This window comes from Gracilinanus agilis, chromosome 3 (assembly GCF_016433145.1).
Source record: "Gracilinanus agilis isolate LMUSP501 chromosome 3, AgileGrace, whole genome shotgun sequence".
Classification (NCBI taxonomy): Eukaryota; Metazoa; Chordata; class Mammalia; order Didelphimorphia; family Didelphidae; genus Gracilinanus; species Gracilinanus agilis.
In genome coordinates this window covers 414026609-414040704 of record NC_058132.1, presented here as the reverse complement: position 1 = coordinate 414040704, position 14096 = coordinate 414026609, and the positions used below count along the sequence as shown (strand labels likewise).

Genomic DNA, 14096 nt, shown 5'->3' with positions numbered 1-14096 from the left:
TATATATATATATATATATATATATATATATATATATTTTTTTTTTTTTTTTTTTAAACCCTTAACTTCTGTGTATTGGCTCCTAGGTGGAAGAGTGGTAAAGGTGGGCAATGGGGGGGTCACACAGCTGGGAAGGGTCTGAGGCCAGATTTGAACCTAAGACCTCCCATCTCTAGGCCTGACTCTCAATCCACTGAGCTAACCAGCTGCTCCCTGTCAGGTTATATTTGAGGTCGACAGACATGAAAGAGAAAGGATGTAAAAGAAATGGGAATCCTGAGAGGAACCTGCATTAGGACCCAGCCCACCACACAATGGTGGGCTTTTGCTCTGCAGAATCCTTACCCTTAGAATACTCTTTGAATTAGAGGAATTTCATAGGTTATATCTGGTGGTTTTTCTTCTTTGAGGCAGACACCTCCCACAGAATTTGAAAGGGACTCCCATTTGATAGGAGTATAGAAAGGAAGTTCTAGGGAATTAATTTCCTCCTAGAAAAGCAAAAATATTTTTTTTTTAATTTAGACTATTTTTCCATGGTTACATGATATATGATTTCCCTCACTCTGCTCTTTCCTTCCTCCCTCCCGAAGCTGCTGACAAGGAGTTCCACTGGGTTATACATGTATCATTGTTCAAAACCTATTTCCATGTTATTCATATTTGCAGTAGAGTGATCTTCTAACATCAAAACCCTAATCATATCCCCATTGAACTATATGATCGATCATATGTTTTTCTTCTGCATTTCTGTTTCCACAGTTCTTTCTCTGGATGTGGATAGCGTTCTTTTTATAAGTTTCTGTGGATTGTCCTGGGTCATTGCATTGCTGCTAGTAGAAAAGCCCATTATATTCAACTCTGTGTTTCAGTCTCTGTATACAATGTTCTCCTGGTTCTGTTCTTTTCGTTCTGCATCAATTCCTGGAGGTCTTTCCAGTTCACATGGAATTCCTCCAGTTCTTTATTCCTTTCAGCACAATAATATTCCATCATCATCATATACCACAATTTATTGAGCCATTCCCCATTCGACGGACCCCCCCTCATTTCCAATTTTTTGCTACTACAAAGAACACAGCTATGAGTATTTTTGTACAAGTCTTTTTCCTTCTTATCTCTTTGGGGTACAAACCCAGCAGTGATATGACTGGGTCAATGGGCATGCATTCTTTTAAAGCCTTTTGTGCAAATTTCCAAATTACCCTCCAGAATGGTTGGACCAATTCACAAGTCCACCAGCAATGCATTAATGTCCCAATTTTGCCACATCCCCTCCAACATTTATTACTTTCCTTTGCTGCCATATTGACCGATCTGCTAGGTGTGAGGTGGTACCTCAGAGTTGTTTTAATTTGCATTTCTTTAACCAGGAGGGATTTAGAACACTTTTTCATGTGCAAAGCAAAAAAAAAAAAATTTTTTTTAAACCCTTAATTTCTGTGTATTGGCTCCTAGGCAGAAGAGTGGTATGGGTAGGCAATGAGGGTCAAGTGACTTGCCCAGGGTCACACAGCTGGGAAGTGTCTGAGGCCAGATTTGACCCTAGGACCTTCCATCTCTAGGCCTGACTCTCAATCCACTGAGCTACCCAGCTGCCCCCTAAAGCAAAAATTTTTAAAGAAGTTTAGGGGTAAGTAATTTATGGCCTCTCTTGTTTTTAGACATAGTGTTCTTGATTTTATCCTTAGTCTTCAATTATAGTGTGAGAGAAATGTAATTTTATATACTATGCTTGACCCAACTGCCATCTCCTTGGTGTCTGATTTTCATTAACTAATAAAACCTTCCATGTTAGTTTTTAAATATTACATAAAATGTTTATGGGACACAGAAGGAAGTGTGTATGGAATTCATTTGTTTTCTCTTTTTATTATAGGTAGCATGTGAAAAGACTGTGTCAGCCATGCACCATGTTCTTCAGAGGACCATTAAAAGTGCTAATGGTAGTCTCTTCTAGAGAACAATTTAATTTTTCTTCACATAACCCCATAACAATTTATGATTCTTTATAATTGTTTAACATTGGCTTCATAGAATGATTAAAGCAACTCTTAATACCCATGCCTTCAATACACCATTCCTGAGGTGGCAGTAAAACTAAGACCCAAACACAAGGTCCATTCAACTCTACCTGAGCAAGTGCATTCCTTCCCTTAGTGGCCTTCCCCACCAAAACCCTCAGCAGAAACTGGGCTGCCCTTATGGCCCTGTTGAGGATCCCCTAATATAATAGTATCCTGACTATTGGTACCCCTCACCTTCTAAGTCACAGTAACTCAGGCAGTCCTCTAGGTAGAACAGCCTAGTTTCGAAAGAACCATATTGCTACCAATTATACTTCATCAACATGTAGAGACATTTTACAACCAGATTTTATTATATGCTTAGAGCACAGACTCAGAGTTCTTAAAGTTCTTTATTATCTCTTGAATACTAGATAAAGTTTTTCATAAGGCATATAGAGTTTCCTTCCTTCCCTTCCCTTCCTCCTTTCTTTCTACTTCTATCTTAGAATTGATAATAAGTATTGTTTTCGAGGCAGAATTGCCTATGCAATAGGGGCTAAGTGACTTGCCCAGGATCACACATCTAGAGAGTGTCTGAGTCAGATTTGAACCCAGGACCTCTTGTCTCTAAGCTCTTTATCCTGAGCTACCTAGCTAACCCAAGATTTACATTTCAAGAATAAACTTGTAAATGTTGTAACTGGTTTAATGGAGAGGAATGAGATTTACATATCAAAAGATAATTGAAAAAGAAAAAAATCATACTAGATTAAGTTGTACAATTAAAATTGATAGAGGAGGTCTAGTATTTACAATAACCAAGTAACTTGTAAAAATTCCTTTTATCACTCTCTAGTTTCTTATGTTTGTTGAAATAATCAAGTCTCAGATAATTTAATATACCATAAGAAAAGTCTCAACTAGTTATATAATTTTCCTTTCATGTAAAAATGACCATATTGGACCCCCAAAATGAAAAACTGCTATGACAAAATTTATCACAAAAATCTGGATACAGAGCTTTAATAACTTAGAAGGATCCTTATTCCCAAACTTCTAGATGTCCTGAAGCAATTTTACTAACACCTCCAGAGGTGTATAATCATCTCCTCAACCCCTTGTTTCATGAGCCACACCCAAAGGTTGGCAGCTAGGCAGCTAGCTTGACATCAAACTAAATCAACTGGATTAATGAGAGCTTCCTCCTCATCCTAGTAACAAGGTTTCCCATCTACCCCAACAGTACTTTAGTCACAAGATATACCAGAGTTCTGTTTCTGGCCATTCAATCACCAAAGCTCCCTTCCATCTATACCATCATTCCTCACATTTAGTAATTAATTTAACCTTTTAGTCTTTGCAGACAACCTGCCAACCATGCCAAATATTGTGTATAGCTCAGGCCAGTCCAGAGATTGAGGCTCTGCGTTAAAACATAAGGAGGTACTTAGACCACAAGCTGCAATAAAAATAATTTTGAAAATAAATTAAAATAATTCCCCAGGGTTTCCATGTTCACCAGAGCAGTTGGCAACATTAGGAAGTCATCCCTATGGAACAGTTAAAATTAAGGAAGACTGAGTTATTTATTAGTTGTTTGAATTTACCAATAAATAGTATCTCAGTTTTCCCAGCAAAGCTAGACCCCAAATGAGGGGTGTGATAGTATTATGTCTTTAAAAAATGTATATCCTATAATTTTAAAAATACTTTATTGCTTTAAAAATGCCATTATCTGAGCCTTCAGGAAGTTGTGATCTAATATTTTTTGTTGGTGGAGGGTCTTGCCTCAATATTAATGGATGATCAGGGTGGTGGTTGAAGGTTGCGGTAGCTATGGCAGTTTCTTAAAGTGAAACAATAACGAAGTTTGCTATATTAATTACCTCTTCCTTTTACTTGAACATTTAAGAATCCAATGTAAGGCTAATGAAAAAGCTTTAAGTGTGAGAATTACCAAAATGTGATACAGAGACATGATGTGAACACATGTTGTTGGAAAAATGGTAGTTAGACTTCCTCGAAGCAGGTTTGCCACTAACCTTCAATTTGTAAAAAACATATCTGTGAAATGAAGTAAAACAAAGTATGCCCATATAAGACAAAACCTGTAGGATGGATCAGTTTTAAAAAGACACAGAATCAGTCTGACTATTTTACCTGAAATATGTTGGAAACTCTGCTAAAATCTTCATAGGCTAGACTTTTTATGTCTCATAGGAACAGGGAAACCAAACCAGTCATTCAAACCCTACTTTCTCTGACTTGCCAGAATCTAAGAATGTCCTCTCAGCCCTTTTAAAGGGGTCTAGCATCTACATAACACAGTTGCCTCTGCCTCCACTTTAGTCTCTAGTAGTAACTTGATAATTGGTATCCCTCCTCTTCTCACTGAGGTAGAGGTTTCCTTCCTTGAGCAATGAGAATTTATTTTTCTTTACTGTTTCACTTCCTTTCAGTTAACCTTGTCATTTGTTCTTTTAGCACAATCTGGAAAAGAGAAGAAACCCAGTCCAGCCCAACTGGAACTGAAAATGGTCCAAAGCAAAATGGATATAGAGAATCCAGAGATAATTGTGAAAGCCACTGTGTTATAGAGGATATGACCATATCACCAGTAATACACAATTGATGTCTTTGTTTCCCAACCTGTAAAAAATGTAATAATGTCTGCCTGAAAGATGTGACTTAAACTTGATTTTTTTCTCTCACAAAATAATATCAAGTATCAGCAGATCTTTTTTTGTGAAAACGTGGTAGTTATATTTGGATTTTATTTCCTTGTTCAGAGGGAGAGATGCTTTCCCCTTCAATTCATTCACTATGTATACTGTCCTGGACAATATCACAGGAATGTCTTTTTCAAAAATCCTCAGCATCCAGATTTTTTCATGGAATTAGTCTGGAGAGTGAGTACTGGGAAACTGGAATTCCTTGGGGAAAGGAAGGTAGCATACAATATCACTGTCATTTACAGTGCCAATGGAGTTGGCTACCTACTATTTCCAGACCTGAGCAATTAAAGGTCCTGTGGATATATTCAATTTTTTAAAAATTCTGATAATATAGTAGATTAAAACTTTTTTCTTTCCAAGGCAGAAGCCAAAGCCTTAGGGTGGCAGTTTTGTACTATAATAATGGCCCCTTATCCCTTCCTTTTTAGGAATAAAAGCAAATCTTTCTCTGAAATTTCTGGTGACTGCAGATAGTTCTCCAAGACCAAGAGAAAAGGAGCCATCTAACGTTAGATGAGGGCCCATTGAGTAGCTGCCTACCCAGAATTCCCATGCTATTGCCAGATTTGTTGGTGTTTCTTTATCAATACATGAAATCAGATCTTCTTTACCTAAGGAAGAGAAAATTTGTAGTGTCTGACTTGTTAATCATGAGCATCTTCATCAGGAATCTGATGATCTAAGAATACTAGGATGGGGAACATAGGGCACTGATGGACATAGCAAGGAATATAAAGTATTGAAATATTTCCTTTGTAGTTTTTTTCCTGGAAAACTGGTTTTTCTTTACTTATATGAATGTTTCATAGTATGATGTCAAGTACTCTATAATGTTAACACTTAGCCACAAGTCTTTGTTCTACTTTCTGCTGTGATTCCATTTGATATTAGGAGGGAAGATGAGATTTTTATCCTCCTTGCCACATTCCTGTCAAAGGAACTCAAAACCATGAGTCCTCAAAGCCAGCTGCCATATCTTCCCTTAGGCAAAGGGTCTCTTCTCAAAGCCAGCAGCAGAACTTTAGCAGCTTGTTCTTCCCTTGTTTTTTGACATCACTGGTGGCACCAGAAAAACCATCCACAGAACTTCTTCCTTCTTGGTTGGGATCATATCTAGGAAGTTACTAGAAAGAAGCCCTGCTCTCCCTAATTCTGTCACCTGAGAAGGATGATTCATCTCATTGCCTTGCCTTAGTTTAGAAGGTAGTATAAAATAGAGTGCCAATGATTAGGATATAAGTATGTGAATTATTTTTTCCAGACACCTTTGACTGGTACCACCTGCTTAGCTTTTATACCACCTACTTATTGTAAATCACTCACCTCTCCATTTGTCTGATGGTGTGATTTTGGTAGAATTTATTATGGCTGAATCTTGTTCCTTGACTTCCAGAGAAACTGTGTATTGTGTAATGAAGTAAGGGACTTGCAGCCAAACTAATATCAACAGCTTCAGTGTTAATGTGAATATATTTGGATGAGTGATATTTCAGAATGTGGCTATTGACAAAAGGAGAGCCAATTATTTTCCCTTCACATCATCTCATCTCCCATAAATAAAATTACTATTAAGTTATGCTAGCAAAGCAGAGCTTAGTAGCTAACTAACTATGGTTATCAAACTACATTTTTAATCTTTTGTCTTCCAAAAATACAATTTTATTTCTTAACTACAATTAAAACAGAGAAGCCTGGGCTCACAGTTAAGCTAGCTATACCATTTCGCTTCATAATTTTACATTCATTTTTTAAATCTATTAGTTCTTTAAAGGCTGAATCTGCTGATTCAGTTAAACATAAACTATTGTAGATCAATTTTTTGGCCTCTTGGCCAGTGAAGTCATTACTATCACTGTTCCTATCATGTTGACAGTTCATTTTTTTTTTTACATCAAGTCCACAGATATATAGGAAATAAACTGTTTCCTGTGACTCTTAGAATGTTTTTATCAAATCAGAGCTAAAGAAAACTATGGAAGAGACCTAGGTGATGTCACTTCAAGATGAAAAGATTCCAACATTCTGGCACAGAAGTCCCAGAGAAATTAGAACAGAAGAGGAATGTCTAAAATCAGTGTGAACTTTGGTCCTTTACAAAGTCTTAAGATAGAAACTGTTACCAGACTGGAATCAAAGCAAGATAGGAATATATCAGAAAATTCAAGGCATTGGTTTTAACCTTAAGAGGTTGGGTGTACTTTGGGGTAGAAAGGAGGACATAGCAACACAAAACTGAAAATATGATGGATATAGTAACATTTGAAAGGGTAGGAATATTTTACTGTCTGCGATTTGAAATTGTGTTTTACTGCTTTGACTTTTTTAAAAATGCACATTTTGGTTCAACAAATATATTTCATTTTAAATTGTTTTAGATATTTAAATGGCAAAAATGAGTATTGTGTTGGGCTCTGCTCATTTAGTGTCTTGTCTCAGAACAACCAGAAACATTTTACTAAGCACCTCTTGTAAATTCCCCTGGATTTGAAATTAAGGTATTTTCTGAAATAATCTGAAATTCCATCACTTTATGATTCATTTGTCCTTGGAAACAGGACCTTAAATAGTTTTCAAGGAGACTTTGTGCCAAAAGTAGTTTCTATGCCCTGCACATATACGATCTACATGTTAGAACACTACATAAATATCATTATAGTTCCCATTAGAAAACAAGCTTGTATTAATGTATCTTCATTGCTTCCTTTACTATCCCTATTTACATTAAAGGAATTTTTTTCATCATGAATATGATAAGTTACTTTGTGAATTCTAAATCATTTATATGTGGAACATGTCCCCAATCGGCTTTTAATATGAGGAAAGGCGTCATTTGGAGTTTCAAATTCAAGGAGCTGTCTATCAGTAGAAATATCAGTGATCCCTGGTTTGAATTAATAGCAATGTGAGAATTAGTGTCATTTTTACTTGCAAAGAGATCTAATAAATGATTACAATCTATGAGGGATTTATTAGAACAGAATTACTTGTTAATATTAGTGCATCTTAACTGTTTCTCAGTGCATTGTGAATTTAAAGTGTTATGTAAAGGTCAGCTATTATTGATTACATTTTTCAGTCCTTTCTCTGTTAAGATGTTACTAAAGTACAGCTTTACAGAAGGATGCAAAACTACGGTTCATTTTTATTAGCTTGTTTTAATTCATTATCTGGTACTACTATGGTGATTGTAATGGTCTACTTTAATTTACAATTTATGTCACTAGATTTTTATAAAATGATTCTGTGTTTATTATGCTATTCATAAAAAAATTGTTAGAGCCTATTTTTAAATACATTGTTGGCAATTTCAGCAGACTAAGCCAGTACTGGTTTAATTGCACTGACACATGAGTTAGTTTTAATTAAAGTTGTCTTCATGTTGGGTGAAATAGGCAGGGGGAAAGCCTACATTGTGATTCCTGAAGTGCCCTGATGTAATATAATAATTATTAATAATACATGATTATAATAAATATATATATATATTTATTTGTGTGTGTAGGTTTGTTTTATGAGATTTATTATTTAAAGAATTTCCCCAGTAGTAAAAGTCTTCTGATGCTTTGTGCTAAAGAATTTGATTGCAAATTTCTGGGCTTTTCTGAGCTGATGATGAAGACATTTTTTTATTGACGCTTATCAGAACAAAACCTTAGGCTGCATCTCTTTCTTGATTTTTTTTTTTTAACTCAGAAAACTTTATATGTATTTGAATATAAAGTTGAATACAAAGAATGTAAGATAAGAGAATTTTGTCCATTTGGGATTGTATAAGCCACCCTAACTAAAGTGGTACACGTGTTTTGTTCACCTTTTAGAAAACCCCACTATCTACTAAATGGAGCAGTCTTCCTATAGTAATTATACTCTGAGTCACTCCCTTAGAGCCTCGCTGGCTGTATCTTCCCCCTCACTGTTCTAGAGCAGTGATGGGCAAACTATGGCCTGAGGGCCAGATGGGGCCCCCTGAAATGTTCTCTCTGGCAGAGACATTATTCCTAATCTGATGAATACAATGAGTAGGATACAATACAATGAAACTTAGAAAGAGTTGCCCTAGAAACAGATTGACAGATGAACATTTCCTTTCCTTTGGTCCCCTCTTTTAAAAGTTTGCCCATCACTGTTCTAGAGGATATCTTGGGAGAAATTTGGGATTTCTCTCCTTTAATGCTATCAAGTCCCTTTTGGTTGTTTTCTTCCCATAGTTAGTTACCAGTGAGTATCATCCCAATTCTATTTAACCGCTTAACATGAGTTAATTTTTACAAACATTTAGCAAAAACAATATTCTGCCCCTCCCTCCTATCCCCCAACATCCTGGGAATACACTCTACCCTCTCCCACCTCAATTTCTAGATATCTCTGGAGCAGGCTCACTCTTAGTTCATTTCCTACATGACATTGTTCCCCTGAAGTTCATGTTGAAAGGCAGCATCACTGAGAGCTCAGCTGCTGCTGGGCTGAATCCTAAGAGACTCTTGTGAATATTTCTCCTTATTCCTTTGGACACCAATGTTGAGCTAAAATGCAACATCCAAACACTAAGATGCCTGAACACATTCCATATAAATCTCAGCAAATATTTGCAAAAATCTAAGAAATATCAACAATAGAAACAACTTAAAAGAAATAGAATTAATTAAGTTCTTATAGTTCAGAACTCTGCAGTAATATGGCCAGAAATAAGAGATTAAATGATTTTTCACCCAGTAAACTAGAGCCAACACAAGTAAACATAGAAGTCAGAAATAGCAGGGAGATGGGTGTGCTAAGGGATCTAGTATAAATGCTAGTAAACCTGACTGAAACTAGCAGAACTGGAGAGAAAAGGCTTGCCAAGAAGGCTACTATGAATGTAAGTAAACAGGTTATAAATAGATTACTGCCCACTTCCATCAATTTTTCATTTATATTTTACTCTCCATGAGTTGGGATTTTCTTGGCCATGGAGTGGCTTGCCATTTCTTTCTCCAGCTCATTTTACAGATGAGGAAACTGAGACAGTTAAATGACTTGCCCAAGGATACATAGCTAATAAGTGTCAGTCCAGATTTGAACTCAGGAAGGTGAGCCTTCTTGGCTCCAGGCCCAGCACTTTATCCTCCTAGCTGCTCCTAGTAGAAGGCTAGTATTTTGGGGCAGCTGGGTGGCTCAGTGGATTGAGAACCAGGCCTAGAGACAGGAGGTCTTGGGTTTAAATCTGGCCTCAGACTCTTCCTAGCTGTGTGACCCTGGGCAAGTCACCTAACATCCATTATCTAGTCCTTACAGCTCTTCTGCCTTGGACTCAATGCATAATACTGATTCCAGGTTACAGGTTAAACATTTTTTTTAAAGGGACTAGCAATGGCCAATAAAAGGGAGCCAAGGCTAATGAGGAGCCAAGGATAAAATAAGGGTGTACAGATGGCATTTTTATAGTCAATAAAAAGGAATCAAAAGTTATAGAATCTTGCGTGTCTTGTGTTTTGATCGATTTCTGATTGGTGAGGGGTTAAGCTAAGATTGGAGTGGGAAATTTGAGGGATTTTTAATATCAATCTCTTGAGTGTATTGGGAATGTGACAAGCATCAAACTGTAAACAGCCCTGTCTGATGACAAGTGAGTTAATTGACATGGAATACTGTGCCATACAAGGAGGCTGTTCGTTGAAAAGAGGAACTTAGCTCATCAGCTCATTTCTGCAGGAATTCAGGGGAAGTTAGCTAGTCAATACTTTGCTATATCCTGATATGATTTATAAGAGCAAACCTGCAAATCAATTGATTAAAGAAGTAATTGCTTACAATTTCACACCCAGCATCCCAAAAGGGCCATTACAAAGAATGGGTCTATTGATAGGGAATCATTCAAAGGGAAGATAAATATGACACCCAACAGGGGATTCAGAGACAAGCCAGAGAATGAGGAAGAAGCTGAGGTCTAATACCAGTTATCCCATCTAGATTAGCTGTACTAACATCTATTCTGGACTGCAGGACACCTGAGCACAAAATTCCTAATCAAGAACAGAGGTTAAAATTTTGAAGTAAACAAAAGGGGATGGTGAATGAAGAAATACTGTGAATTTAGAAACCCAAGAGACTAAAGTAATTCCAAAATAACTAGAAGCAAAGCTTCGGAAGAGATAAGGGTAGGGGAAGGTGTGGGTCACAAGGACTGCAAGAGTGGCTAGAAGGAATTAAGCAAAAGAGGGGGCAGGGAGGTGACTCAGTGGAGATAGACACTGGCCTGGAGATGGGAGGTCTCAAGTTCAAATCTGGCCCCAGACACTTCCTAGCTGAGTGACCCTGGGCAAGTCACTTAACCCCCATTACCTAGCCCTTACCACTCTTCTGCCTTGGAACCAGTATTGATTCTAAGGTGGAAGGTAAGGGTTTAAAAAATAGATGAAAAGATGAAAAATTACAAATGAAATGAGGGTTAGGGAGGAAAAAATAGATTGGAATATAAAGTGAAAAACATCTGAAAGATTAGGGAGTGGGAGGAAGGTCATTAGATAAAATTAGATGGAGCAATTAAGGGATCTGTTTCAGTTGAACAAAATTGGAAGCTTGACTTCTGAGCATTAAGAAAAGAGATGAGTTGCTTGGAAATAAAACAGATTCATTAATTAGATGAAGTTGAAAAAGTTTTGCACAAACAAAATCAATGAAGCCAAAATGAGAAGAAAAGCAAGAATCTGGTGTGAGGATTGTAATCTACAATTTTTTCTGACTAACGTTTCATCTCATATATAGGAAACTGAGCCAAATTTATAAGAATAAGAGCCATTGCACAATAGATAAATGGTCAAAGAACATGAATGGGAAGTTTTGGGGTTTGGTTTTTAAGTTTATTTAATTAATTAATTTAGTGTATTTTTTCCGTGATTACATGATTCATTGAATAGGAAGTTTTTAGAAGAAATCAAAATAATAGTTATGAGAAAGTGCTTTGTCCCCAATAATTAGAGAAATGTAAATTATAAAACAATTTTGAGGTACCACCTCATACCCATCAGAGGTTGGTTATGACAGGAAAGGAAAATGACAGAAGGGGATATGAGAAAATAGATATATTATTGCACTACTGGGAGAGCTGTGAATAGTTCAACCATCCTGCTAAAGGAATTTTCTTAATCTCTCCCTCTGTCTCTTTAAGAGGCAGGAGGGCAGGATTTCTAAGTAAGAGCAGAACTGAAGATTCTGTTACCTAGGAGATGAGGCAGTTAAGGAAGGAATCAGTTGGCACTTGAAGGTCTTTTGGCCTCTGGACCTGGAGGGAGCAGGTCACTCTCCCCCTCTGTCTCTGAGACTGGTAGTTTTGACTACTGACAATTGAGATAGAGAAACAGATTTAAGGAGTTCGTGGGTGATGTTTGTTTAATTAGAAAGATAGGTAGTTAGTAAATATTTTACAGATAGAATAGAGCAGATTAGGCCTGGTCTGGCCAGGCAGAAGAACCTATCCTTGAAGAGACAGTAGGTTTTTTTTTTTAGAAATTTTAGTTAGAATTAGGAATTTAGGTAGTCATAGGGTATTAGAATAATAATCTCTCTTTCCTCCTTTCTATTTTCTATCTGTACTTCTCAACTTAAACTAAGTGTTATATCAAACTGCTCTCCTCATTTTTGTCAAACTCCTACAATTTAACCCTTACAATCATAAAGAGGAATTTGGAACCATACCTAAAAAGCTATTAAAACTGGTCACGCATTTTAGCCTCAGACATTTCTAACATCTGTTTGTGGAGACAGAGTTGGAAATTGAAGGGATAGCCATCATGAGGGATGGCTAAACAAGTAAATCTCTGGGACTCCCCTTATTGCAGGAAAGGAGGCAGAGACCCTACCAGGTAAACTCCATTGCAGAGCCCAGCACAGAAACACAAAGAAGAGCAGCTCAGGTTTCTGACCAGTTTGTCATCATGGTCAGCACAGACTTCAGGAATTTAGACTAGATATATGCAGAAATATGTTTTGTGTGCCAAAATTCTATGTAACCAGTATATTCTTGATTTTTTTTCTGTTTTTGAATTTAAAATGTAAATTTTCCTAGCATTTGTGTGACTATGAGAGAAAGGTATAAAAATAAAGATTCTACAGGAAGTGACAGAGAACAGCTTCTGGAAATCCACTGTGTCTCTGACTCTCTCTTCCTCCCTCTCAGCTAAACCATCACACCTCTCAAGATAACTGGAAACTGCTGGTTGGTTTCCAGCACATGTGTGTGTGTGTTTATAAATATGTATGTTTATTTTACTCTCATAAAAACCCTGTGCAATAGGATTATGTTAATAACACTACATTGCTAAGATTAAAATTAATATACCAAAATACTAGATATTATATTTATAAATATTAATAATAAAATAACAAAGAGACTAACTAAAAGGTTACTAACCAGCTCGATCCCAGGAACAAAAGAGAAAGAGGGAGGAGTTACAGCCAACATGACCATGCAAACATGGAGGTGCAGGAGAGATTAAAGGGAATTTTGGGAAAACTAAGGTCTTATGGGGGATGAAGTCCAAGGTTCAAAATCTCCATTTATACAACATCCATTATCTTCATTTACAGATGACACAGATTCAGAGTTTAAGGGACTTGGCTACTTGCACAAAACATGGTTCACTAAAAAAAGAAATTGCTAGAACAGGATAGTATGGTAGAAAAAAAATAGAGATCAATATTTCATATCTATACCAAAAAAACCTTTAGTCATAGTGACATCATAAATTCAAAAGAAAATTAATATCCAGGTCTTAGATAAAGGAAGAGTTCATGACCAAAAAAGTGAGGATTGGATTACAAAGTATATAATTTGAATTTCATAAGATTGAGTTTTTGCATAAACAAAGCCAATCCAGCTAACATTAGGAGGGAAACTATTAAGTGGGGAAAAGTCTTTACAAGCAAGTTACTCTGATAAGGCTCTCATTTCAAAGATACATAAGGAATTGAACAAATTTATAAAAATAAAACCCATTCTCCAGGTTACAGACGGTCAAAGGATATGAAGAGGTGGTTTTCTTTCTTTTTCTTTGAACAGGTGGTTTTGACAAACAAGAAATTATCAACAGCCATGTAAAAGCTGTAAATCACCACTATTAAAGGAATGCAAATTAATACAGCTCTGTCATTCTACCTTATATCCATCATATTGGCAAAAATGACAAAACTGGGAAATGATATACTGAAGGAAATGTAAGCTTATTTATTATTATTCCTGTTGACTCCTTAGGAGCATAGGGCCGCAACCATCTCACGCCAGCGGACTCTGTTCTGGGCAACTTCCCCCAGCTGGGCCCATGTCATTCCAACTGTTTTTGTTTCATTTTCGGCAGATCTTCGCCAGGTCTGTTTT

At 36.6% G+C, this 14096-nt stretch overlaps 1 protein-coding gene across 1 annotated transcript in view; it reads left to right on the top strand.

The window, feature by feature from the left end:
* The window catches only part of PDXK (pyridoxal kinase), a 91614-nt gene extending 86735 nt beyond the window's left edge, over nt 1–4879 (top strand). The window contains exons 8-9 of the mRNA XM_044670245.1: nt 1880–1946; nt 4494–4879. Coding sequence (XP_044526180.1) covers nt 1880–1946; nt 4494–4606 — 180 coding nt within the window. The 3' untranslated portion in view covers nt 4607–4879. The remainder of the gene's footprint in view (nt 1–1879; nt 1947–4493) is intronic.
* Nucleotides 4880–14096: the final 9217 nt, after the last annotated feature.